Genomic DNA, 27,687 nt, shown 5'->3' on the forward strand with positions numbered 1-27,687 from the left:
TCCGAAAACGTGACAGGAGAAGCCCTAAGGGGAATGGATAAGAACCTTGAGACCAAGGACAACGGAGTTCGTTATTTCATGGATCGAATTTGGATACCGAAGTTTGGTGGATTTAGAGAAATCGTTATGGACGAAGCCCATAAAACACAATACTCCATACATCCCGACTCCGATAAGATGTATCTCGATCTCAAGAAGTTGTACTGGTGGCAAAACATGAAAGCCGAAATTGCTACCTACGTGAGCAAATGCCTGACATGTGCCAAAGTCAAGGTAGAATATCAGAAGCCCTCGGGTTTATTACAACAACCAGAAATACCCGAATGGAAGTGGGAGCGGATAACCATGGATTTCATAACAAAATTACCCAAAACAGCAAGCGGACTCGACACCATTTGGGTAATTGTCGACAGGTTAACTAAGTCAGCACATTTCCTGCCGATCAAAGAGACGGATAAATTGGAGAAGTTAACAAGGACATACCTCAGAGAAATTGTACGACTGCATGGTGTGCCCATATCCATTATCTCGGACCGAGATAGTAGATTCACCTCAAGGTTCTGGCAGTCGCTACAAAAAGCTTTGGGGACAAGACTAGACATGAGTACCGCTTATCACCCACAAACCGACGGCCAGAGCGAGAGAACCATACAAACCCTAGAAGACATGCTGAGAGCTTGCGTAATCGATTTTGGCAAAGCATGGGACACACATCTACCCTTGGTCGAGTTCTCGTACAACAATAGCTACCACACCAGTATCAAAGCTGCCCCGTTCGAAGCCCTCTATGGCCGCAAATGCAGGTCACCCTTGTGCTGGGCCGAAGTGGGGGACACACAGCTAGCAAAAGGGCAAGCAACTGACAACACGCTCACTGGACCAGAAATCATAAGGGAGACTACGGAGAAGATTGTTCAAATCCGAGAACGTCTAAAAGCATCAAGGGATAGACAAAAGAGTTACGCAGATAAGAGACGAAAACCCTTAGAATTCCAAGTTGGAGACCATGTCCTACTCAAAGTCTCACCTTGGAAAGGTTTAATACGCTTTGGAAAACGTGGAAAACTGAACCCTAGATACATCGGACCATTCGAGATCCTTGCCAGGATCGGTCCAGTGGCCTACAAACTTAGACTACCTCAGGAACTCCACAACGTACACCCTACCTTTCACGTATCGAATCTGAAGAAGTGCTTATCCGACGAGACCCTTGTCGTCCCTCTAGACGAAATTGCAATAAATGAAAACCTTCAATTTATGGAGGAACCAGTAGAGATCATGGATCGAGAAAGCTAAAAACACTCGAAAGCTAAAAACAACGAAATTGCAATGATGTGACAACCCTATTTTTCCCAAAAGCATTGTGAACACTCGAAAGCTAAAAACAACGAAATTAACCTCGAAAATAAAGTGTTCAAGTATCTAAGTTGGGATGCATCAAATATTAGATATCATGCCAAGGTTTCCAAAAACATAAAGAACGCTCAAAACCGGGTTATATTGAAGAAATTGTAACCACTCGTATATTTACGACCCGCCGTTAAAACATTATTGGACGTAAAAAGTAAAATCTCAATAAAATGCATTTTAGCCTTAAGTATCTAAACAAAAGTCGTAGATCTCGTTGAAAGGTGAGCGTGCATAAAAAGATCGCCCAAATTGGACCTCGTATGAAGAAGTTACAAATTTTCAAAGTTTCGTAACGGTAGTAGAGGGCTAAAAACTCGAATTGAAGATCGAGTGTTAATTAGCTAACGCAACCTAAATGAGAGTTGAAGATCTCCACAATAGTAATAAAACGATAAAAAGACAAACGAAAACCGACGTCGAATAAAGAACCTACGAATTTTTAACGGACTATAGGAGGCCCGTCCTATTATAATTATGTCGTTAAAAATAAAGTCAAAACTAGCCGACGGAGTCTAAATGAAAGTTGTAGATCATATTTTCAGCTACGCGTGCATATAAAGAACGTCGAAAACGGAGCTCGTACGCGAAAGTTATGGATTTTACAAGTTCGGGGTCCAAAATCCGAGGCTGTCAGGCCCCACGACGTGGCACAGCTTGGCCGCGACCCGGCAAGCGACTGAGGGCGTCCAATCAACGGAAGGGGATAGGGCTTGCTCCCCACGACGTGGCCAACCCTAGCCACGACGTGGCGCTCAAAAATACCACCTATAAATAGATGGCATCAGCTGCGAGTTTAGGCACACCTTCACCATTTCTCAGTCCTTCTCCCACACCTCTAAGCTCCAGAGACCATTCCCTCACCTCGGTTTCCGCACTCGAGCCCCGACGAAAGATTTACGCTGCAGAGATCCCCGAAGAGCCCGACGACGCAACCATCCGCGGTCGAAGTTCTGCTCAACCCTAGCCTCTCTCTTCAAACTTAACGAGTGAGTTCATACCCCTACTTTTCAATTCTTTTCACGTTTTATATACGGGATTGACAATCCCACACCTAAGCTGTTAGCTACAGCTAGGCCGGCAGGCCTGGGGTGACAAATGTCATAACAGTTCCAACGCCTGAAGAACGTTGTTACAGGCCATCAGTGTCAATAGCATGGTTATAAAACTCACATAAAAGTATAAAAACAAGTTTGATTTACGAGATTCATATATGCATTTCAGTTTTCCATTTTATCGTTAACACAAATTTTATCACTGTTATTCAAGTATGGAAAACACAAACACACTCCAACACAAGAAACTTTTCAAATCATTTATAGAAAATATTGGATTTTCTGAAAACCTCTTTCATCGATTTACTATCAAAAAGGACATGCTTTTCAATATAAAACAATTATAAACTCACCAACTTAATTATTGACACTTTTTCGAAACCACTTGTATTTCTCAGGGAATCAGTAATACAGGTAACCACCAGCTTTTGGAGAAGGGAACACTAAGGATGTTTTATTATTGAACATTTATCACCTCATTGTAATATTCTTTTGCTAATATGTATAACGCAACAACATATGTTTTCATTATATATGTGATGGTTGTGTTACTTTCTTTACAATATTCAATGGTTGTGATACTACGTGAAGTCATCCACCCCCGAATGTTTCCGCCGTTCTGGTTTGGGGGTGTGACAGTTCCAAAGGCTCACTCTCCCAAATCTTCTAACGCTTATAATATTTTTACATCTTCTGTTTGTGATAAGTAGGACATGTCATGCGAGAGAGTATCATGCAAAGATGACAAAGGTCGACCTAGTTTCAAAATGGACTAGGTTCCAAAGACCAACTGATCCCGCTCTGTGTCGGAGCAGCTATGGAGGCATATCATCAGACTTCGGTTTGTTGGTAGTGGTTGTTCCTGGAACTTGATAGGAGACATCTCTCAACTGTACAACACTCAGAACATTGTTTGGGAGAATGTGTCCTTTGCGGGAAGGGAAGAAAGGAAGTGATCACTCACGGGGTTTGTGCTTAATGACATGAAGAATTTTCGGATCTGTTTTGAGATTACGCGTGCTGTTCTCAGACCTTCTGGATGCAAATTCAATCGGTGACTTACGGTTTGAGTTTTCTTCTCTATACTCCTGAGTTTTTCTTAAGCTGATTCGCTTTAAAGACAAATTTTTGTTTTAGGACAGTTTAAATTTGCACATTTACTTTCATTTCTCTCCTATGCACAAATTTAGGGGGAGAAATAAAAACAAAACAAAAATTTTAAAATTTTAAAAAAATATTTAAAAAAATTAGAAAACAAAATAATAATATGTTGGTTATGGAATGTACTTAAGGGAGATGTTTTGGGAAGTGATATGATTATGTGATAACAGGCAACCTGAGTCTGCGTAATGTACCCAAAGTTGAAGGGTCTATGCTCTGGTTTGATGCGTCAGTAGGCACGAAAGATTCTAAATGGTCATGACTAGGCAGAGTTGAACTTAAGAAATCAAATGACTTGACAAATCTTGACCTAGTTAGATCCGTTTAGCCTGACAATACGACGCTTGGATAGGTTGAGCAGGGAGATATATATATATATATATATATATATATATATATATATATATATATATGGGAATCTACTCGTCACATTAAATGAACCCGTATCTGGAACCATGGTTTAACTTTTCCTCCATGTGCGGATTCTGTCCTTAATTCCGGTATTGATGAGGCAACTAGTAAATTCCGATAAATTAGGTCTGTAGAAAATCATTTTCTTTCTTTTTGTCTGTTAGTCATATGTTACCTCCTCTGCGTGATTGGAAGAGATCCGACCTGGACTGTAACATATGCAACTCTATTTCTCTGCATATTATACATATATATACATATGAATTTCCTCTCATCTGTTAGCCATATGTTGTCTCATTTGCGTGACTAACAATCTGACCCGGTACACAACATATGCACTATAAGTGATAATACTATGAATCTATCTTCTCCCCTAATGAAGGCCTGCTCATCCGATGTAAGGAGTACTCTGGAAGTCCTTGATTACCGGGGCATATCTGGAAGCGGGAAACATGTTCCAGTACAATTAAAATTGAACACTCAAAGATTGTCTATAGATCTCGTTGCTCAATTTAGGTGGACAACAATATCCATGGTCGTCGTCAGCTAATGATCCTTAAGATATAGTATCTAGAAACTTAGGATCAGATATAATATCTAGGAACCTAGGATCACATTGTCTTGTAACTTATAGTATGTCCTAACTTTGTCACAATTTTTCGCGTTTAAGTGGACAACAATACCGGCGATCGACCAGACAAAGACGTGAAGATAGAGGGTACCGAAAAACGGATAAAGGCTGTCTAAAAACTTTGATCCCAAATCATTCTCAAAGTTAGATATCATTTTATTAAATTTGTTCATAGTTTTCATCTATGCACAAATTTTAGGGGGAGAATTAAAAATAATTCAAAAAATCAAACAAAAATCAGAAAAATAAAAATCCAAAAATAGTGTTATTTCTTGTTCAGAAAATCCAAAAATATTTTTTTGTGTACTAATTTTTCTTTTAGTTTTGTTTTTTCTTGAAAAGTGATTTCAGGCGTAGATGAGACTCGTGGATACTGTATTGAAGATCTTCTGAGCCAAGGCTTCATTCGTGAGCATCGAAGAATTCGCATTCGAAGGAGCAAGAAACGAAGATTATTCTTTCGATATTCAATCTGTCAACCCTAGAAGCATGGTGAAGCTGTACTTGAAGATTATGTGACAGATTGCATTGAAGCCTCCTCAATCAATTTACTACTATCTATGAACCTGCTGAAGTGATCCAGAAGATTATTTCTCTCTGTTGTTCTCTCTGAAGATTCTCAAGCTGAAAGAGCTATCTTTCAAGAATCTTTTCATCGAGCCTCCTCACCCAACGTGCATGTAGTGTTAAATTCTATAGAAATCCCAACTTCCCAAGATGAAGTCATTCATGAAGATTCATCAAGTTCATCTTGAAGCTGTGAAGAAATCAAAGATTAAAGCTGAAGCCAAAGCTCCCATTGAAGATTAACAAGAAAAGCCAGCTACTTTTTAGGGGGAGTTTGTTGGGTCAATTAGAAAAGAAATATATAAACCAAGGGGGAGATTGTTGGGTCAAAAAATATGGTTTATACTTTGCTTTTCTAGGAAAATATATTTTTATGTAATGTTGTATGTGTTTGCGGTTTGTGTGTACGGCCGTACATAGGGTGTGCGGTTGGACGCATGTGTATGGCTGGAGGTCCATATAAATAGAGGAGTGCATGTGGGAGTGTACGGGTTAGAAAAGGTTAGAAGTAGAAGAAGGCTAGTAGAGAGAAAGTCAGAGAGAAGAAGAGTGTGTGTGTGTGTGTGTGTGAATCTATTGTAAGGAGCATCAATCATATTCATTCAATACATCATAGATTCATCTTAATTCTTCTTCTCATTCTCTTCTATATTGATCTGACATCATCCAATTGATTGAGATTCCGCACCATCAATTGGATCTGATTGATACACAAGCAATTTTGGGGACTTACACTACTACTTAATACCGTACAAGCCTTGGTAGATGTTTGTGATTCAAAGCATACTTTACGAGTTGGAAAAAAAGAAATGACATTTGGGGTTTAAAAAAGGACTCGAGATGTCTAAGACTCAAGATGAAGTGTTCTTTAAGGATGAAGACAATGAGCTTAAGGAATTGGAGAAATTAATGGAAGAAGAATCCCAAGCAAGAGAAAAACCAAAAGAAAAATTCAAGCTTACTAAACCAAGAGCCTCGATTTCAATGTTGTTTGAAGTCTTCGCCTTTACTACACCACAAGTCCAACTTAAGGAGGCTAGTGAAATTGAAGATTTTAATTCAAGTGATGAAGAGGTGGATCAAAAAAGCAACGAGACTAGGCTTGGAGAGATAGAAGTGAACAAGGAGTTAGCTAAAAATGAAATGAATAGCTCGAATGATGAAAAATCCTAAAGGGTGAAAAGAAAACTCGATGCTTGCGACAACCATATGAAAAAAGAAAATTCAAAGAAAGCATACATAAGGCGAGTTCAAGTGTACAAGAGGAGGTAAAGGAGCAAAAGGATAAAAAGGAGAAAAGGGAGATTTTGTTCCCAACTAACACAACTTAGAGCGGGAAGGAGTCTAGCTCATGACTCCTCAAAAAGAAGTGCTTATTGGGAGGCAACCCGAGATCGTTTTGCATTTTCTTTTCCTTTTCTTTTAGTTACTTTTGCATTTCTTTTGATTTTAATTTTAAGATAGTCATTTAGTCATCTTCTATTTTGTCATTAATTGTAAACCACAACGTGGGAATAAATCCTCACGTCGTGGGGATAAAGAAAACCCCGATATTTCTATTAGTTCAAAACTCACGACATGAGAATAAAAAAAGTGGGACCAAATGAACCTTTTATACGCAACGCTCAAACCATTTGACTTTCTTTCTTCTTTTCACTTACGATGTGAGTTCAACGGAAATCACCTCCTTTGGTCCCCACTTCATTTTTTCGAACAATTTCACTTCTTCATTGTTTAATTTCATGTTCCCTCTCCAATTAAGGTGTGGTTCCGTACTCTAAACACTTTAATATTACTAATTTTAAGCATTAGGATTTTAGGGTTCGTTTTTTGGGTTTTATGTGTGAAATTGGTCCAATTTTTTGAGAAATTGTTGTTGCATGTATGCTTAATGGCCTTAGATTAACTGTTAGATGAAACCCTTAGTGACATTTGGGTTCGATTTGGCCGAAATACCAACCGAGTCTTGTACTTATCACCAAACCTAGCTCACAACATGAGCTGTAAAACTCACGAAATGGGAACTGAGTTAACAACTTAATCCTTTTCTGTTTAATTTGACCATTGTGGTATTTTGTTATGGTTTTGTTTGCTGATTATTTTGCAGTAATATTGGGTCCAAGAAAGTCTACTACACAGTCCCAAGAAGATGTTTTAATCCTTCATCCATTACACTAACAAATCGGGATGGATTTACAACTGGGAGTTCACAATATTATTGAATAGTGATTGGGAAAAACTGAATGAGATTAGGATATTTGAGTGGTTGAACCCATACCTCACAAAGATGTTTTTAGGAGATTGTGTTAATTTTACATGTAACGGTTGGAAAATTTTATTCTTAAAAAAGGAGCTCGCTCTCAAGGAGTTGTGTTTTAATTTTTTCTCAACGGTTTCATTTGCAGCAAATACAATAGATCCACAATATGTGAGTGCTTTAGCTTTTTGTCTTGGTGGACAATATTCAGAGTGTGGTTTAGCTGAATTAGCCTGGAGAATGGGATTATACGAGCAACGAGAAGCGATGTCTCATATTTTTGACATATTTTTTAGATCGGATGCTCGGGATTATTCTGCAGGTGTAAATGGGTATGGGTTTTGAAAAACTATTGCAAATGGAGGATTTCATTAGGCGGTCTCACAGAAAATCACATTCGGTCTCCTATTGTAACAACCCAAAAACCAGAATAAAATTTTTCATTTTAAATAAACACAAAAGTTACAATCGTCAAATTCTTCCAAAACCAACCAATAAATATAATGTCAAATCATCAAAGTATAATGTCAAAATGCGGAAAATAGTGAGGAGTGAATGTTGTGCCATCAAGCCGGACCCTTCCCTTTAGTACTGGAAGTACATGAAACCACAAATATAAATTGTAAACAAAAGCTTAGTGAGTTTCCCAATCATACCACATACATAAAACATTTAAGTGTCATGGGCTACATCCATGGTCTTTTCACGCAATGTTGAGGGCCAAATCCCAGTCTTACATATGAGTGCCATGTGCTATCCTCATGGTCTTTCCTTGCAATGACAAGGGCCAAATCCGAGTCTTACACAAAAGTGCCATGGGCTACTCCTATGGTCTTCCATATAATTATCACAAAGTCAACAACATTCCACATAACAGGAAATGAGCCGACATTGTGGCCTTCGACCCATGATCATGGTGAGAAAACTCACCTCAATCTATAGCCTAAAAAACCCTCAGGTTGACCAAAAATCAACTAGGTAAAAAGTCAACGGTCAACGATCAAAGTCGATAGCCGAAAGTTAACTGAGTTGGCCACCACGTTGTCGTCGAACATCTGCCACATCATGGCAGCCCCACGACAAAACAATTGTGAGAAACCGCTTTTGCTAAGACGTGGTGAGCATGTTGCCACGTCGTGGGAACTGCTTCTGGAGAGCTTAATGGAATATGTCCTTAATCCATTAAGCCATTCACTCATGTCTTCCATAAGGCTTCCTTACACCTAAATATCTCATTAAAATCTTTGCTTTATGGACATGCATGTCCAATGCATGTCTTGAACTCTAGTTAGGTAAAAAAAAATGGAGAAAATGAGGTAAAAACCTCATGCATGGGACCAAAACTCTACAAAACTCCAAATATGAAACATGAAACCACAAAGGTGCCTTAAGGATCCATAAAGTTTCAAACTTTATGGAATCTATCCACTCAAACAATCTGTAACATCCCAAAAATACGAGCCAAAAATTTCATTTTTAAACATATACTTTGCAAAACATTAGAAGTAAAACATTCACCGATCATATCATTTCATAAAAGATGTTGCGTGTCTGGAAACCATTTTATAAAACATAACAATGTCAGAGTACAAATCCCCAGGAAGATCTCATAGTGCGGAATACAAAGCATGTATATGATGTGCCGCTACCGCGCCAGCTCCTTCCCCTTCGAAGAAGAGGTACCTGAAACCAAAACTGTAAACCGTAAGCACGAAGCTTAGTGAGTTCCCTCACTGTACCACATACCATATAACCACATAACATACATATATTGTCAGGCATAACTGGGTGCCCAACCTACCCCTTCGGTCCTCTCGACCAGATACTGACTAGCATATATGGGTGCTGGCCTCCCCTTCGGTCCTCTCGACCGGATACTGACTAGCATATCTGGGTGTTGGTCTCCCCTTCGGTCCTCTCGACCGGATGCTGGGGACTATTTCACCCCCTACTACTACCACATAACGTATATCACATAATTTATCTAGCATGGTTGGGCATGACTGCCCCTTCGGCCCTGTCAACTGGTAATCTGGGGACTATCTCCCCCTACTGCCACTAGCACATATCATCATATCATACTAGCACATAATCACATCACAGATAGTAGCAACCCTAGATGATTATCACAGATACAATCATCTATCATACAACCCCTACTGGTGGGTCGGCATTGTGGCCGTAGACCCACCGCTACTAGAAGGTAACTCACCTCAAAATAGCTGTTGATCTGCGTGGGAACTGATTGCCTTCTGCTGCTGCTGCCCCGGAAATCCTCCGGCTATAATTCCCACCAAACACTTAGTCAAATACTGCTAATCGACTTCAGGATAAAAATGACCATCTACCCCTAACCAAGCCAAGAGTCAAAGTCAAAGTCAACTTCCAGTTGACCCGACTCGCCGAGTTGGCTCGTCAACTCGTCGAGTCCCTATCCAGTCAATTGACCATAATCCCGTCTCTACTCGTCGAGTTAGGCATTGACTCGATGCGTTTTCCTTCTAAACTGATGTCCAATAGTCCTTCATTCTACTCGCCGAGTTGTATGAACAACTCGTCAAGTTCATCTTCATCCGAAGAACATTCTATGCTGAGACTCGCCGAGTTGTATGAACAACTCGCCGAGTCTGTTCTTGAGGCAAGAAGATTGCCTTGGACTCGCCGAGTCATGACATTGACTCGCTGAGTTCCTCCATGAGTGATTCTGGCTTCCGACTCACTGAGCCACCCCTCATGACTCACGATCCCACTCAGCAAACACGAAAAGGGGAAAACTCGAGGACTCGCGACTCGACTCGCCGAGTCCGATGAACGACTCACCGAGTCATTCACATGCAATTTCTATATACTCAATTTTGCTTGAAACCAGCTCATGCCATACATAGATCAGAGTTCTTAGGGTTTGATTAACACGTAAAGTTTCCAACTTTATGTGTAAATAAACACCAATGAAGGTTTTAGGGCTCGAAATGCACTAAAAGAGTAGATCTAGGGCTTTCATGCAATATGGCTCCAAAAAGGCAGTAGATCCGACCTCCTGGAGCTCAATCATGCCTAGATCTAAAGGTTACTCAACTTATCACAAACCCTAATTCATAAACAAGCTTGGAAATGGCTCAAGAGGGACTTTAATGGAGCTCTAAGGGACTCTTAGCATGAAAACAGAAGGAAACTGAGTTATACCTCAAGGAATCTCTGAAATAACACCAAGATGCTTGGCCTCCCTCTTCTCCTCTTGATCTACTCTCCTTTTTCTCTCAAAATCTTCAAGAAATCACACCAAAACACTTCAATCTCACAAGGAACGAGGTTAGGATGATATAGAGAGCTCTGAGGGTGAAGGGGGCGAGCTTAGGGGCGCATATGATGGTTTAAATAGGGTGCAAACCCTTGAATTTAGGGTTTCATTAGACAGCGGGGACTCGCTGAGTCCAGAATATGGACTCGCCGAGTCGCCAACTTAAACGTGCTCATATCCCGGCTCTACTCGGCGAGTCGGGCGTAGAACTCGCCGAGTCCAAGGCAAAAATTCAAAATACTTAGATAAATTTTCCATACCAGAAACCAAGTGCTACACAATCTTAATCATGAAGAAAAATGCTTAAAATTCTAGATCTAAAAGAGTAGCACGTAAAGGTAGAAGCTTGAGGACTTACGAAAGTCCATAATGTATGCAAGGAGTTAGGTGTTGTTTAATATTTCGAAACGAAAATTCATAAAGTCTGCGGACTACCTCGGCAACCCTCTGCAGCAGAAGAGGTGGGCCAAATGGTTGCACACATATAATAAGAAACATGTAGGGGTGTCAATTATTGGCACGACACGACAAAAATACACGAAACGAAACGAAATCGGGACGAAATCAAAATTCGAATTCGTGTTCGTCTCATTTTCGTGTCAAGATTAAAAAACACGACATTGTGTCGTGTCGTGTTCGTGTTCATAAATCGACACCAAATTGTCACGATTAAGCATGTGGTTGTCGTGTTTTTCGTGTTTGACGTTTTTGTTGTGTTATATATCTTTAAGTATGAACAAAATACACTAATAGTTATGTAATATTATATTTGTCGTGTCGTGTCGTGTTGTCGTGTTTTAATTGGTTCGTTTTCATGTTAATGAAAAAAAACACGACATTGAGTCGTGTCGTGTTCGTGTTATACAAAACCTTGTCGTGTCGTGTCGTGTTAGACAAAAACACGACACGGCTGCCCGATTTGACAGCCCTAGAAACATGTAACATCTGTAGTAAACTGAAATTTAAAGAAACTAATTTTATAAACTGAAAATAGTTCTCAACACCGAAATTTTAATAATTCTAGTCTTAAAACATTGAAAAAAAACTAAAAAGAACATATAAAAAAACAAAAATATAAAATTTCTAAAAAAATGTAAAAATACCAAATTTCTTTAAAAAAATCACTTGGAAAAAATGAAAGTTGAAGAGGTTTGAAGAGGCAAGTCAAGTGCTATGCCATGCAAAACACGCGCAGAGGTTTTGTAGTCTGAAACCTTCCAAAAAACAATCTGCTACAAAAGGGCAAGTGTTGTGCGTCTGCTGCGTCGCACAACAAAAAGTCGTTTGAAGAGTTTTTTTATAAAAAAAAAACAAACAACACCATAATGAGGAGGTTTGTTGTTGTATATGTGCACCAATGACACCTTCTTCTTCTTCTTCTTCTTCAATAACACCAAAAAGCTTCGAGATTTCAACATTAGAGGCTAGGTTTGCATTAGGTCGAAAGGGATGAGATGGAGACTAAGGGTGAGCAAACCCTATCACTCACATCCGTTAAAATTTGCCTTTAAAATCTGCAAAATTAGGGTTTGCATGTTGGTTGGTGCCACGTCGTGGCATGGACCTTGCCACATTGTGGCGCTCACAAATGCGTGTTCCATCTAGCAAACACCACGTCGTGCTTGCCCTAAAAGCCACATTTGAAGTATTTAAATTGCCATAAATGCAAAAGAAGTATGTACCTGCAATTGGTGTTATAGTTCTCCCCCACTTAAACTGAATTTTGTCTTTGAAATCTGACCCGGTTAGAATTTTTGGAAACTGTATTAACATAATTCATATGCTCTCTCCAACCACTTCACAGCATTAATGTATCCAAACTAAAAACTTGAGAGACCATGTGGAACCTAATGGGTGCCAACAGATAACCCAAACACTTGAAAACATTCAACTGCAACAACTACCTCTCTCGCCCCCAATGGTACGACCCCACTAATATTGAAATTACTCAAACCGGGAAAAATATCAAAGTTGCGACTGAAGCGATTCATACTTCACAAGAACGGGAGTCTATCAACCTAAAACTCCAAGGACACACATAATGGATGACGATCATCCACTCGTCATACTTACCCCAAGTCCCTAACCAACAACACCACTATACCGTGCATAATGAACACTCAGGCCAATCCGATCGTGAATTCCCATAATTTCCAAATTTAGAAATTATGCCTAACAGAACTCAAATGCACACTTGACTTATTGACAAGTTTTCACTTATCCGCCACCCCCAAGAGCGCAATAATGGTTAATCCATAAGAAAATATCGGGTGACATCCATACCCCCATACACTTAGGGGTACAACCTTCTAACAAATCATCCAAGAGTCCTACAACGAACTCCATCACTAGCAACTCAACTCACTCGAAACCATTCTCGGGACCATAAACAACAATCCATTAAGAACACTCCATGAGGAACTGTCTTTAAACAACCATGACTTTTCCAACAAGTCAAAATACCACATATGCCTGACCTAACCTGTCGGTCACTGAGTCGCCAGTGACAACACCATACTACTCAAACACTCGACTATGTCAAACGGCTAACGAACCAACACATATGTCTCCACTACACAAACTATCGGGTTCACTCACATAAGTGGAATCCATAATGATTCACGATACACTGTGACACCATCCAACCATTGCAATGAGAAGCTTATGGCTCTAAATCGGTCTCACCATCATCAAACCAGGGGCATGAAGACTCACGACCAACATCTAGTGGGCCTATAGGCACACGAAAATCATCCCACCGGCTTGTAAGAACCCATTCAACATCCCTTCCAATACTTGCAAAACACAACACGAGCCATACCATTCTTATGACCATGGAGTACTTTGACGGATCCTTGAGAAATGCACAAGAAACTTCCTTACCACGAGTACTTCAATGGTAGCCTATGTGTTTAATTTAAGTTAAGATGACTAATTATGGTGTTGGTGTTTAATTTTTCTTCTTAATTGTGATCACTTTAGAAATGACTTTTTTCATAATAAAGTTTGTCATGGAGCCAATTTAGTCCAATATAAAGAGAAACATACTTTTGTTTCTAAACATGACAAACGAGTTTATCAAAAGACACATCAAGGTTACAAAATCTACTTGGTTTGTAATTTGGGTTTGTATGCTGATTTCATTTGTTTTGTATATTGACTTTAAGGTGTTTATTGAAATACCTAAATGGGTTGAACTGATTTTGTAACATCCTAAAATTCAGCCTTTTTTTTTCGAAATTCAGAGTATAAGTTTTACTAAAAGGTTTCATTCATAGTCGTTAATAAGTCATAAAATCATTATATCAACATAATCATCATAAAATGTGGAAGCTAAGTCTTGTTTTTAAAACCATAACTTAACATAATATGTATAAACTGATGGGTTTAAGCCATAAGAACATCATATGTGCTCATGCAAACCCTAATGCTTGGATCTAGGTTTCTCTATTGTACATGCATTCATCCAAGACTTTAAACCCTAGATCTAGCATGTAATAATCAATATTAACATATGAATGGGGTTTAGATCTTACCTTGATTGCTATGTAGCAATAACAATCTCAAATCCTCCTTGTAATGGCTTCAGAAAGCTTAGAGTCACAAGTGTCACTCCTCTAATGGCTCACAAACACCAAGAGTGTAACAACCCGAAATTCAGATAAGCCTGATGACCCTTCTACTTTGAGAGTTGGCAAGTTGAGTCCCTTAAGTTGTATGTTGGATTTGTGAGTACGCTGGGCGTAATGAGGTGTACGCCGCGCGTACTCAAGCGCTTATTTTGGACGCGGACTCGCCCGGGTACGCTGGGCGTACCCAGGGATTACGTTGGGCGTAGGGAACCCAGATGCAAACCCTAATTTTTGGCTTGTGCACTATAAAAGGAACATGTAGTCCTTTACCCTAGCCACCATACCCCCTTGAGTGAGTCCTTAGAGAGCAGAATTTCGTGCTTTAGCTTGTGTGTGTGTTTTTGAGCTTGGAGATATCTTTTCAAGATGAAGAAGGAGAAGAAGGAGCCATTGTTGGAGCTAGAAGTTGAAGAACAAGTGTAGATCCGAGTTCTACAGTGGTTGGAGATCCCATTTGAGGTAAAAAGCTCAAAGCTTTCCTTGTTCTTCATAAGTTTTGCTTTTTGGACCATTCTTAGGGTTTTTGGTTCAAAGTTGAAGACTTTGTGTGCAAAGAGTCTCCAAGAGCTTAGATCTGGCCTCTTCTAGTGAATATTGTGTTGAGGATTCATAAAAATCCAGTCTTGGTCGTGGATCTTGTGTCATGCATGAGTTATAGTCGTCTATGGAAAAAGGAAAGGTGTTTTGAGCACAAAGTGACCTTTACAGCCATGCAAAGGCTTAAAGGTTTCAACTTTATGGATTAAGTCGTATTAGAGGAGTCAAATCTGGGTTTTGGACGCAAGTCTTAACCGATTAAGACCTGAATGAGAAGGATTAGGAAGCTGGGTGTTACACTGGGCGTAATCCCAGTACGCGCGGCGTAAGGGGCCGCGTATCCCGATTCTATGAAGGCTCCGGGTACGCCCAGCGTAACCCGGAGGGTTGACTTTTGTTGACTTTTAGGGTTTGGTCAACTTTAGTGTATTTGAGCCAAGTAAGGGGTAAAATGGTCTTTTACCCTTCCTGAGAGTGTTATGAGAGGGAATGGTCTAGCCTTGGGAAATATGTTTATGACGAGTGTTTATTTCATATGATTAGGCGGAGGCTAGGTCCCATTTCACAGAGTCCGAGATTTTCCAAGTTACTGAGCTACACGAGGTGAGTCTTCTCATTATACGTTACCTAGAGTGGTGTTATGTGTTGACTAGAGGGTGTTATGTGCTATGTATGAGATTATGTGCTATGTGATATATGTATGTTGTATGATTTTGTAGACCGGACCGGAGGGTCCAACGATACAGACCGGGCCGGAGGGTCCAACAAGTTATGACCGGACCAGAGGGTCCAACGAGCTACTGAACTGGAGGGTCCCGCTGAGACACATCGACCGGAGGGTCGTGCTATAGCCTCGAGCGGCGTATGTGTTGTATGTGGTATTTTGGGGAACTCACTAAGCATTTATGCTTACAGTTGTTGTGTTATGTGTTTCAGGTACTAGAGAGGACCGTGGGAAGGCGCCGGCATGACCCGTACACACTAGAGAAGGGATTAGATTTTGTGATCTTGGGATATGTTATGTTTCGATAACTATTGTTGAATACTTTTGAGAATATTTTTATATAAATTTGGTTTTTGGAAAAATGAAAAATTTGTTTTGAAAATCACATCGTTACAAAGAGCAAGAGGATGAAGAATGAGAAGAGAGGAGACACCCAAAAACGTGTAGAAACCCTAAGGAATTAGTTGGCCACGTTTTTGGTGCCCTAAGGGTCCTTAAATAGTGAGGCTATTAGGGTTATCTAACAACGAAACCCTAATTTGACTGCTTAGGCCCTAAGCAACCCATGGACTCCCTCCTTAGAGGCCTAGGACGATTTCTAATGGGTTTCCCCATAGAATTCGTCCACCCCTCTAATATGGAGTCCATTAGCCTAATATTCTGTTGGATTAGTGTCTAAGGCTGTAACTATATTTGGTAAGTACTTGACACGGTTGTGCATGGTCCTTTTGGGTTGCCTTCACCATAGCAACTTGACAAGATGATTTATATAGAGAGAAGAGATATTATTATTATTATTAATGTATTATAAGAATAATATGTTAAAGGAATAATAATATTATTTGATTGATATAAGTCATAAATTAATTAAGAATTAATTTGGTGACTTAAAGAGATTAATTGAATAAAGGGGCATAAATTGTCAAATGTGTGATAGTTGTGTTTAGGGCTATGAATCCTTATGGATATGGGAAGGGACGATTTTAAGGATATGGATATCTTAAAAATCGTCCAAGGCCTTATCTAGAAGGATCTTTGGATTGCTTTGAGGCTAAGTTATCCAATTAGGGTTTAAGGTGAAACCCTAGGAGCTCATAGTATAAATAGACCCTTAGGGTTAGACAAATCGGCCAATCTATCTTTCAGGAAACCCTAGAGCCGATTTCTCACCTCTCTCCTTCTCTCAAATCATCTTCTTGCTAGTTGGTGTTTGTAAGCCATTAGAGGAGTGACAATTGTGACTCTAAGCTCCAAGAAGAAGAAGTATCAAGCAAGTAATTTAAGGTGTTGTTCTAGATTCCAATTCATATGATTAGATTCAATTGTTTACATTAGATCTAGTATTGTAAGTCTTGGATTCAATGCATGTTCAATTAGAGAAACCTAAATCCAAGCAATTAGGGTTTGCATGTGCACATAGGAAAATTCTTATGGCTCAAACCCATCATATTCAACTATCATACAATTAACAGTTCTAGTCCCTTAAGTTTAACTAATGTCTTTTAGCCACAAATTTAATTCTTAATTAATTATTGACTAATATTAATTAAACAATATGATTTCTCCTTTAATATATTATTCTCATAATATATTAATAAATCATAATTAATCTTCTCTCTCTCTCTCTCCATAATTCATCCTATTAAGTTGCATTGGTGAAGGCAACCCAAAAGGACCATGCACCATCGGGTCAAGCACATACCAAAATAGTTATGGACTTAGACACTAATCCAACAGTCTCCCACTTGGATAAGTCTAATAACTATTCTGCGTATGACTTCAGATCCGGATCCGCAATCGTAGCTTTCAAAAGCCACTGTCAACTCTGATCTTATCAGATACGCGTCCTTTAGATAAGGGATCATATATTCTTCCATTCTAGATATTGTATAGACTGAGACATGGATTTAAATCATTCTCTCTGTCTATGTGATGTTTCCCAATTTCTGATTTACGACGACTGACAACAGACTACAATTGAACACATCAAATTAGTCCCGGCTTGGCCAAGCGCTTAGGGTATCATCACTAAATCATCGAGGGGCCCACAGATATCTCTTTTATCCTACTTTAGGTAAAAGGAACAAATAAACTTCGACTCAATGCTCGCTTGCACTCACTCACCGAATCATACACAACAATATGTTTTATAACACCAAGTTACTGGTATGTTTACATATTATCAATGTGTAACCGACTTGCAAGATACAACTCACACATCTCGGTTTCAAGAATATAAGATATTATCATCTCACCAATCACTCGTGATAAAATCTATGAAGTGATCCAAGTGAGCGTGGGTTTAATCCCATACTCTAATCTTATAGCAGCACTCATGAACCCTGCAGCAAACTTTTGCTATGTCTAAAACACTTTAGACAGTCTACAGTCAGATTCATGACAGTCTTCTTTCATTCCTACTTCCAAAAAATGAGCGACTGTGGAGAGTTTGAATAATCTTATTATTCGGGAAGTCAAAACATGCAAAGTGAAACACAAGAATACTAATCCCATATGGCCCCAATCTTTGGGTATAAATAAAACATTTTATTTAATCACCATATTGATTATTCATTATTTGTTGTTTCGGGTAATCAACTTCTTACTTGAATTATAACAACAATTGTCCCATGCTCTTAGCATGCACACTATGTTTACCTATGATCCTTACTTTGTGAAATAGTATAATTGAATAACATTTTCAATCACACTCATTTCATAAATTCCTAATCCATTAGTGGAAGAATACAAAATTCTCCCCACCACTAGAATATGTTAGATTCTAACTTTTTATGCAACAGTCATTTCGTAATGTCATGGCACAAAAGTCACCAAGACTCGGCCAATGAAATTACAAAATACTTTATTGGAGATTGTTACAAGACAATTCTATAGTCATGAAGTCTCGTATTCAAAGTACATTCCTTTGAACATCCTTCTTGCATAAAAACAATCGTGGATACCATCTAATTCCCATGTTGTGGAATTTCCCAATCCTTTCCGCAGTTCCCTTGACAAGACACTTAATTCATTAAGCACTTAATCTATACAGATCAAGGCTCATATCTTCGGATCTAATTCTTTTTAGTGAATTAATGGATAAAGTATCCAACATTACCATTCCAAGGGCTAAAATTCATCCTAATCTGCAACCCTAACTTGATTAAGTCCATTTAAGTTGATAGTCTTTTGCATGGTTGCAAAAGAAACCAATCACACTCGTTTTTATTCTTTCTAAAGTAGGGAAACATGCATATTTTCTGTCCAAAGTTTTGGAGTTGCTCAAAATCCAGGAACATAAGGTCAAAATGACAAAAAATGACCAAAAACCAAGATAGATCCTATATCTATGCATAAAACCAAATAAAACAGTAAACTTTGTCACTTACAATGCAGAAGGAGAGACTAAAAGGTGGAAACTTCTCTATAGCCAACCTCTCCAAGATTTACAAGCTCTCTTTCGTCTTCAAAAACTCCTTTAAAGCTTCAAAACTTTCTATTAAGCAAGATGAGGGCTATGGTTTCGTCTTGGAAGAAGGAAACTAAAGTTTACAGAAACCATAGGGGTTAGTATTGTTTAAATAGGGCACAAAGCCCAAGTCCTAGGGTTTTGGGGCTATGGCGGCCACTGCGCCGCGAACACCAATAGACCGCACCGTGTCCCAACCAAAACTCTAAATCCAAAACCTAGACAAACTAACACATTTTAATTATATTTTCCTGTAAGTAATTTCCAATTTGTTTTGTATTACTGCGTTAGACTAGTTGGTGTGTGTAACTAGTTATCACACCCAAAAGTTGCCACCTCACATGCCATGTCAATATGTTGCTATAACACCAAATGAAGGAAATTGACAACTAGTTATAACACTCCATGTCATCATTTTTTTTCGATTTAATTTTTTATATTTATAAACACAAAATTAATTAAAACATGTTATTTAAATAAAACCTAATTTTTTAATTAAACATAACATTTAAAATTCTAAAAAAACATTACAACAAAAAACAACATTTAAAAACAAAAAAAAATTATACATTTTGCCCCTAATTTATTCATTTTCATTTCCATTGTACATAAAATCAACCAGATATACTCGAAGTTGCTTGTGTTTTCGTGCGTATTGAAGAGCTACGAGCCTATGTAAATATTTCGCTGTACTGGGTTGAACTTGCATGCGCATAGGCTCTGAAGCCGAATACTTCACAATATTTCGTCTTTTATCTTCAACCATCATGTTATGCATTATGATACATGTATACATAATATCTTGTAGAACGTCTAACCTATATGGTAGTACTGCATGTTCAACTATGTGTCATTTCGACTTTAGAACTCCAAAAACATGTTCCAAATCCTTACGTGCTCCTTTTTGTTTTCTCTTGAAAAAATTGTCTCTTGGTTCCACTGGGTGTCAAAACGCCTTCACGAATGTAGAATATGCTGGATATATTCCATCCGTAGGGTAATACCCAAACTTATATTCATTTCCATTCACTGTGAAATGAGCATTTGATGGCTTTCCTAACAAAATATCGTCAAATATTGGTGACTGATCAAGAATGTTAACGTCGTTGTTCGAACCCGCAACCCCGAAAAAAGCATGTCAAATCCATAAATCTTATGAATCAACAATCTCTAATACCAACGAAGGCGCTCCATGATGACCTCCTGTGTACTGACCTGTCCACGCCACATGATAATTTCTCCATTTTTAGTGTGTACAATCAATGCTTCCAAGCATACCCGAAAAATCGTGTCTTTCTTCATGCGCCACATATAGTTGTTGTATATCATTCAATGGATGTTTGCACAAATAAACGTCACCGAAGGTTTCGACAACACCTATCGCCAATCTATACAAACTTTCTCTTACAGTTTTCTAAGACATTCTCATATAATCGTCAATCGAATTAGACGACTCTCACATTGCCATAAGCTTAATTACGGCAACACATTTTTGCAACCATGTGAATCCTCGCTTACCTCTAGCATCATATCTCATTTGGAAAAATTCATACATAAATTTATATTTAATATATAAAAGTTATATTCGAAAGAAATAATGTATTTAAATTATGTAAAAGCTATATTTGAAAGAAACAATGTATTTAAATTATGTAAAAGCTATATTTGAAAAAAAAAAAAAACAATAAATGCTTTCCAACGCGTTGGTTATCCGAACAAAAATATTTTTCCGCAAACGAAACCTTCTTTTGAAATCGTGTAGATGGTAGACACAATCATCCGCAAAATAATCGTGAACTAGACGTATGTGCCTTTCTTTGTGATCCCTGTTTAACGTCCATACATCTGATTAATAGAGAGGTTGAATTTGGTTATAGTAGCACATTCGTGCAATATCCGTACATCATAAAGACGAACATATCATCGTCATCACTATCATCGATCAGATTCATTTTTTTTTAACGAATTCATTTTTTTAATGTATTGAAAGTATATGGAATAGAAAGAAAAGTGGTGATTAAATTTATAAACGATTTTACAAATTTATAGGTAATTTTTTTTCTTTTTAAAATGTTAATGTTTTTCAACTGTCAAAATGGAGAAAAAAATGGTGCGTTCTTGATCGTTACAACACCAACAAAGAGCCACATAACGGGAGAGGGGGGAGGGGGGGGGGGGGGTTCCCAGTGGTCACGCCGTTTTTCATTGCTACCTCACAAAAATGAAGCTGGACGTTACCCACACTGAATTGTTTATAGTTTTTGGTTTCAAACAAGTTTGAAGAAACTTCTTTTGTTTAAAAAATATGATTGTTCAAATGTTTGTTTATCTTCTGATTTACTCCCCCCACCATCCACTTATGTAATGCTTTGCTTCTTGAGATAAATGTATGTTGTTTTACCATATTCCTTTATCTGTCTCCAAACATTATATAAATATACAAGACGAAAGCATTAACCACCACGAAACTTACACACGCAAATATATATATATATATATATATATATATATATATATATATATATATATATATATATATATATATATATATATATATATATATATAACGAACACCAAATAATTTCTTCCACCTGCCACGAAACACGAAATATCCCTAGTTTAACTTAAAAAAATAATAACAATAAAATGCCTTGGTAACTTTGCATTTGAAAAACCAAATAATGTTTGTACCAAAAAACGGGCCTGCACGTGTGAAAAAGGCCCGGGTCGTGGATCGAAAGAGCAACATGATTATGTGTTCCGACCCTTTGACCCATCTCCTGGTCTCTCTCTACACGATCTAATCAAGTTCCAACTCTCTCAGGTGCGTTTTAATATATATCGATAATTAGGGCTTTTTCTAGTTCTTGAATCATCCTATTTTTTGCTGATTGTATCAAATATTACGTAAACGTATACTGCAGAGGTAATACGATCATATCAATCGATTTTCAGTTTTATTGCGTTGCGTGTCGAGCTTATTTAGTCTGCATTGAGTGATTGATTGATCTGTACGAAATCTGAAGATTCGGGAGGAATTTTGATACTTTATTCTCTGATTAACTTTGAACAGTTCTTCTTTAATCGGGTGTTTTACTATTTTGTGATGGATTTTGCAGATTCTAAGTAGTTTTTCTTTGTTATTGATCAATTCTCGAACTGCTCCAGTTCTAATGAAAAAGATGGATTTAAAGGTAATTGTATGAGATTACAGTGCTCTAGTTCTTGTTTGCTCTATTTTGAATGTTTTCATGCCTGACAATGAGCTTATACGTATACAGGGAGTTGTTGGGCTTGTGTTTGGAAACGAGAATTCAAGTTCCAATGAAGATAGGTTGGTTTTCTTTTTCCAGTTGTTGGTTTAAGCCAGCAGATTATTTACCTTCTTATGCACTTCAGATATATTGGTTTCTAGTTCATCGCTCAACCTGGGGTGGATGGGATTTTGCTTATTTTCTCTGTTTTACCAAAAACAATGGTGCCAATTCTTGGTTTTTATTTGATCATTTTTAAGTGGTGGTGTGATCCTGCAATTGCAGATCATATATTGTTACTCTATTGCTAGTTCCTATATTTTGTTATACCTTCAGCAATCTATCTATTGTATAATTCATGGACGCATTAACTACTTTTTTCTCACTGACAATGGGCAGTATTCTGATAATGGCTAGCATAATTGCTTATCCTTTTCTCTTGAATTTAAACAAATCAAACCATATCCTGTTAATGAAGCACTACATACATGCATTTCTTGATAACACAGACCTGTTATATCATAGAGCAGCTGATTAAATTACTATCTAATTAGTTGTGGATACCTTTTTATCTCCTTCATGGCTAATGTACTTCATGGATGGATGTTCATTTGTAGCTATGTTGAACGCTTGCTCGATTGTATAAGTAATGGTCAGCTGGCTGATGATAGAAGAAATGCTATGGCAGAGCTTCAATCTGTTGTTGCAGAAAGTCATGCTGCCCAGCTGGCTTTTGGAGAAATGGGTGAGTATATGTTGGTCTTATACTGGTATCTAAGGCTTTATTTGTCCATAACACAATCCATTCTTGTCTGTTGCAGGCTTTCCTGTACTATTGGGTGTCTTAAAGGAACGTGATGATGTTGAAATGGTTTGAAGGCTTCTCCAACAGCTTTTCTTTTTTGGTGGATATCTAGCAGTTATATGCTACACTCTTATAGAATATGATATCTTTTGTCCTGTTTCATATTGGAGTACAAATTATTTCCAAATAATAGCATTGTAGTCCCTAATGAGTTAGTTGAGTAGCCACTTATTGAGATTATGCTGTTTTTCATTTGATATATGCATCTAAGAATTAGTCGATAACAAATAGAAACTGCAAGTAGGCAAGTGTCTAGGAAACACATAGTCTTGGAACTGTGGGTGTGTGTGGCACGTGTCATCTCCTCTTTATGTTTTCTTTTAAATCATATTTATGGTGTAACCACTTTCAATTAATAAAGCTATATATTGATTTATTGTCAAAGGTTCGGGGGGCTCTAGAAACTCTTGTGAGTGCCTTAACACCGATTGCTCATGCAAAACTGCGTGCAAATGAGGTTCAACCAGCTTTGATGAACACTGATCTTCTATCAAGAGATGGACAAAGCATTTCTCTTCTTTTAAGCTTGCTTGTAAGGCTTCTAATCTTGATCATATTCACCTCAGACAATGAATTCTTGATTTTTTTTTTGTTCCATGGTCTGTGATTTGTAATCAAGTATGTTTACAGGGAGAGGATGACTTCTATATAAGATATTATACACTTCAACTTTTGACTGCCCTTTTAACAAATTCTCCCATTAGGTATGTGTCCTACCCTCTTTTTCTTTCTTCTTTTTACCTTTTATATCATATACTGAGGTCCCCTTCAGGTTACAGGAAGTCATTCTTACAATCCCCCGTGGTATAACTCGGCTTATGGATATGCTTATGGATCGGGAGGTATGAACTGGTATATCTGTTGAAATCTTTAATTTATATGATGTTTAATGTTTCTTTTATCCTTAAACACTATGTTGATTGCCTTGTAGGTCATACGGAATGAGGCCTTGTTACTTCTCACCTACTTGACTCGTGAAGCAGAGGTAATCTTTTTCCCCTATTTAGTGCTAAATTCTTTATTTAACAATAAAGTTACATTACTCTCTGTTTCCTGTCTAATGTCCTTTGATTGGTATACTAGGAAATCCAAAAAATCTTGGTTTTTGAGGGTGCTTTTGAGAAGATTTTCAGTATCATTAAAGAAGAGGGAGGTTCAGAAGGGGGTGTTGTTGTCCAGGTGATTAGTCATTTAGTTGACTCTATACCATCAATGGTTTCCTGTTGTTTTTGTTCAACTTGTTATGCCAGAATTTTGAATTTGTTCCAATATTTTTGTAACCTCACAGGATTGTCTTGAATTGTTAAACAATCTCCTTCGTAACAACGCATCAAATCAGGTTTGGGTTTCTTTTTTTAAAAGATTTACTGCAGTGAAGGTTTTTTTTTATTCATTTTGTTTCTTTTTACCAGTTTAAAGAGGTTGTGTAGGTGTTGCTGAGGGAGACTATAGGCTTTGACTCGATAATATCAATTTTGAAGCTAAGAGGAACCACATACAGCTTTACTCAGCAAAAGGTCATTACTCATACATTAAGTACTTATCAGTTTATTTAGCATATCATTTACCTTTGTAAACATGGTTTTAAAGTTTGTAATTGGTGTCTGTAGACAATCAATCTACTGAGTGGGTTGGAAACAGTTAGGTTGCTGGTGAGTGGAGGTCTGGAAACCGATCCTGGGAGCAACAACAATAGATTGACAAACAAAACAGTTCTTGTCCAGGTTAATTTTATATCTTTTTATTTATTTTCATAAAGATAAAAATAGAGTTTATGCATCTTTTTTCTTTCATTTATTATTTGTAGAGAAATGTTTTGGAGCATCTACTAATGCTGGGTGTTGAAAGTCAATGGGCACCTGTTGCTGTACGTTGTGCGGTAAGATAACTAACTCTTTCCATGTGAGATTTTATTTTTATGATTAAATAAGAAAAAAATAAAATGAGTTGATGTAATAGAAAGAAACATGGTCAGGCCTTTGAATGCATAGGTGATCTCATTTCTGGACACCATAAGAATCTTGAAGCCCTTGCAAGCAAATCTCTTGGTGATGAGCCTGAAACTGAGCCAGCTCTCAACTCAATCCTTAGAATCATCTTACGAACTTCAAGCATGCAAGAATTTATAGCTGCAGATTATGTTTTCAAGAACTTCTGCGAGGTTCTTTTTTCTTTTTTTTTTTTTATAAAACAAAATATTCTCACTATTATTATTATTATCAAATAACCAAACTCACTTCCTATCTCTCTTTTTTTCTTTTAATCAGAAAAATAGCGATGGTCAAAAAATGTTAGCTTCTACTTTAATCCCTCAGCCTATGTCAATAACCAATGCCAGATTCGAAGAGGACATAAACATGTCCTTTGGAAGGTATTTTATATATATATATATATATATATATATATATATATATATATATATATATATATATATATATATATTCATTTTTTTTATAAAAAAAAAAAATCCTCTCATATCAATCTTTATGAACTTTTGTTTTATGTTGCAGCATGCTATTGCATGGCCTTGCGATGAGTGAACATGATGGTGACCTTGAGGTATAATATAACATAACATATGCTCTATTTTAAATTATCATTTTATGAATAACATATGGTTTATATCTCACAGACAAGTTGCAGAGCTGCTAGTGTTCTTTCTTATGTAATGAAGGATAATATTCAATGCAAAGAAAAAGTTTTACAAATTGAACTGGAGTCATCAATGCCCTCATTAGGCTCCCCAGAACCACTACTACACCGTATGGTAAAATACTTGGCTCTTGCATCTTCCAAGAAGGGCAAAGATGGAAAATCAACAACTCCAAGAAACTCCTATTTCCAACCCATAATTCTAAAACTTCTGGTGACATGGCTTTCTGATTGCCCAAATGCAGTCCAATCTTTTCTTGATTCACGTCCTCATTTAACATATTTAATCGAGTTAGTATCAAACACTGACACAACAGTCTGTGCAAGGGGTTTAGCAGCTGCTGTTTTAGGCGAATGTGCTATTTATAATAAAAGCAACGAACCCGGAAAAGACGCTTTTGCCATTGTCGATGCCATAAGCCAAAAAGTCGGGTTGACTTCTTACTTTTTGAAGCTTGATGAGATGCAAAAAAGCTTCTTGTTTTCGTCTGCAAAGCCAGCTCAGCAACGCAAACCGTTGACCCGGTCAAACGCTAATAGTATGGCGGAAATGGAGGATATTGAAGAAAATGAGACGAATGATATTAACCGAAATGATGATCATCCGATGCTTTCCTCCATGTTTGATTCTCAGTTTGTTGATTTTATTAAGAAGCTGGAAGGTGAGATTAGAGATAATATTGTGAAAATATATAGTCATCCAAAGAGTAATGTGTCGGTGGTCCCCGCTGAATTGGAACAGAAAAAAGACGAGAAGGATGGGGATTATATCAAGCGGCTCAAAGCCTTTGTGGAGAAGCAATGCTCTGAGATACAGGTACACCCTAGTAGATCTAGATGCTGTTTAATGAATAATATATATGTATGGAATGTAAGGGTAAAATGGTAATTTCTGTGAACAGGATCTTCTGAATAGAAACTCGACATTAGCTGAGGAGCTAGCAAGCACGGGTGGAGGCGGTGAGAGTAGATGTAGTGGTGGTGGGGGGTCGGAGAGGGTGCAAATAGAGACACTGAGAAGGGACCTTGAAGAAGTGTCGCAGAGGCTGGAAATGGTGAAAAGTGAAAAGTCAAACATTGAGAGTGAGGCGTTGACTTATAAAAACATGGCAGAAAAAATGGAGACGGATTTGAAGAGTCTTTCGGATGCGTATAACAGCTTGGAACAAGCGAATTATCAGTTGGAAATGAAGAGTGGTGGTGTGGGTGTGGATGTTGAGAAGATAAAAGAGGAGGCGAGGGAAGAGGCGCAGAAGGAGAGTGAAGGGGAGCTGAGTGATCTGCTTGTTTGTCTTGGACAAGAACAGAGTAAAGTGGAGAAATTGAGTGCCAGGTTGATGGAGTTGGGTCAGGATGTTGATGCTTTGCTTGAAGGTATTGGGGATGATGCAGGAGCACTCAATGATGATGATGATGATGACGATGATGAAGAAGATTGATGTTTGTATCGTTATTGTTCTGTTGATTTAAGTAAACAACAAAGAGACTTGTTATTTTTATTTTTGTGGGTGGATCGTGGATGTGTACAGATGATGTTGGAAAAGTGTATCACTTTGTTTAACTTAATAAATCAGACTAAATCTATCGAACTGTATATAGGATGCGAGTATAAAGTGATTATAATAGCTATACATATGCCAATAAACATAAATCATAACGTCATTTTTTTTAACGAACTACTTCGTATATGACAATGATGTTAGGCGGGATGCGTGCCTAAGGCATGAGTTTATTTTTCCAAGGCATGTTTTTTTTACTGTCTTACTT

At 37.8% G+C, this 27,687-nt stretch overlaps 1 protein-coding gene across 4 annotated transcripts; it reads left to right on the forward strand.

Annotated features, from left to right (window-relative positions):
* The first annotated feature begins 21,849 nt into the window (after positions 1–21,849).
* Positions 21,850–27,514, forward strand: GC6 (golgin Putative 6). Of its 4 annotated transcripts, none has more exons than XM_079029224.1 (19): positions 21,850–21,973; positions 22,269–22,343; positions 22,431–22,483; positions 23,021–23,148; positions 23,225–23,274; positions 23,654–23,800; positions 23,899–23,972; positions 24,041–24,110; positions 24,200–24,253; positions 24,352–24,447; positions 24,557–24,607; positions 24,699–24,785; positions 24,879–24,992; positions 25,076–25,147; positions 25,244–25,429; positions 25,536–25,639; positions 25,779–25,827; positions 25,901–26,737; positions 26,823–27,514. In XM_079029224.1, exons 2-19 carry the CDS (start codon positions 22,323–22,325, stop codon positions 27,357–27,359), a joined length of 2,730 nt encoding a protein of 909 aa, XP_078885350.1. In that variant the 5' UTR covers positions 21,850–21,973; positions 22,269–22,322; the 3' UTR covers positions 27,360–27,514. The 4 variants fall into 4 exon arrangements, with proteins under 4 accessions (XP_078885350.1, XP_078885349.1, XP_078885351.1 ...); XM_079029223.1 differs by lacking the exon at positions 21,850–21,973 and adding an exon at positions 21,985–22,075; XM_079029225.1 differs by lacking the exon at positions 21,850–21,973 and adding an exon at positions 22,106–22,160.
* Positions 27,515–27,687: the final 173 nt, after the last annotated feature.

The sequence above is a fragment of the Lactuca serriola genome, chromosome 3, assembly GCF_051521515.1.
Source record: "Lactuca serriola cultivar US96UC23 chromosome 3, Lser_US96UC23_V15, whole genome shotgun sequence".
In the NCBI taxonomy this organism is placed as follows: Eukaryota; Viridiplantae; Streptophyta; class Magnoliopsida; order Asterales; family Asteraceae; genus Lactuca; species Lactuca serriola.

Coding starts and splice junctions, on each gene's coding strand:
- GC6 (XM_079029224.1), top strand. CDS start 22,323: ATGAAAAAGATGGATTTAAAG. Junction 22,484..23,020: donor TCAAGTTCCAATGAAGATAG/GTTGGTTTTCTT, acceptor GTTCATTTGTAG/CTATGTTGAACGCTTGCTCG. Junction 24,111..24,199: donor ATATGCTTATGGATCGGGAG/GTATGAACTGGT, acceptor ATTGCCTTGTAG/GTCATACGGAATGAGGCCTT.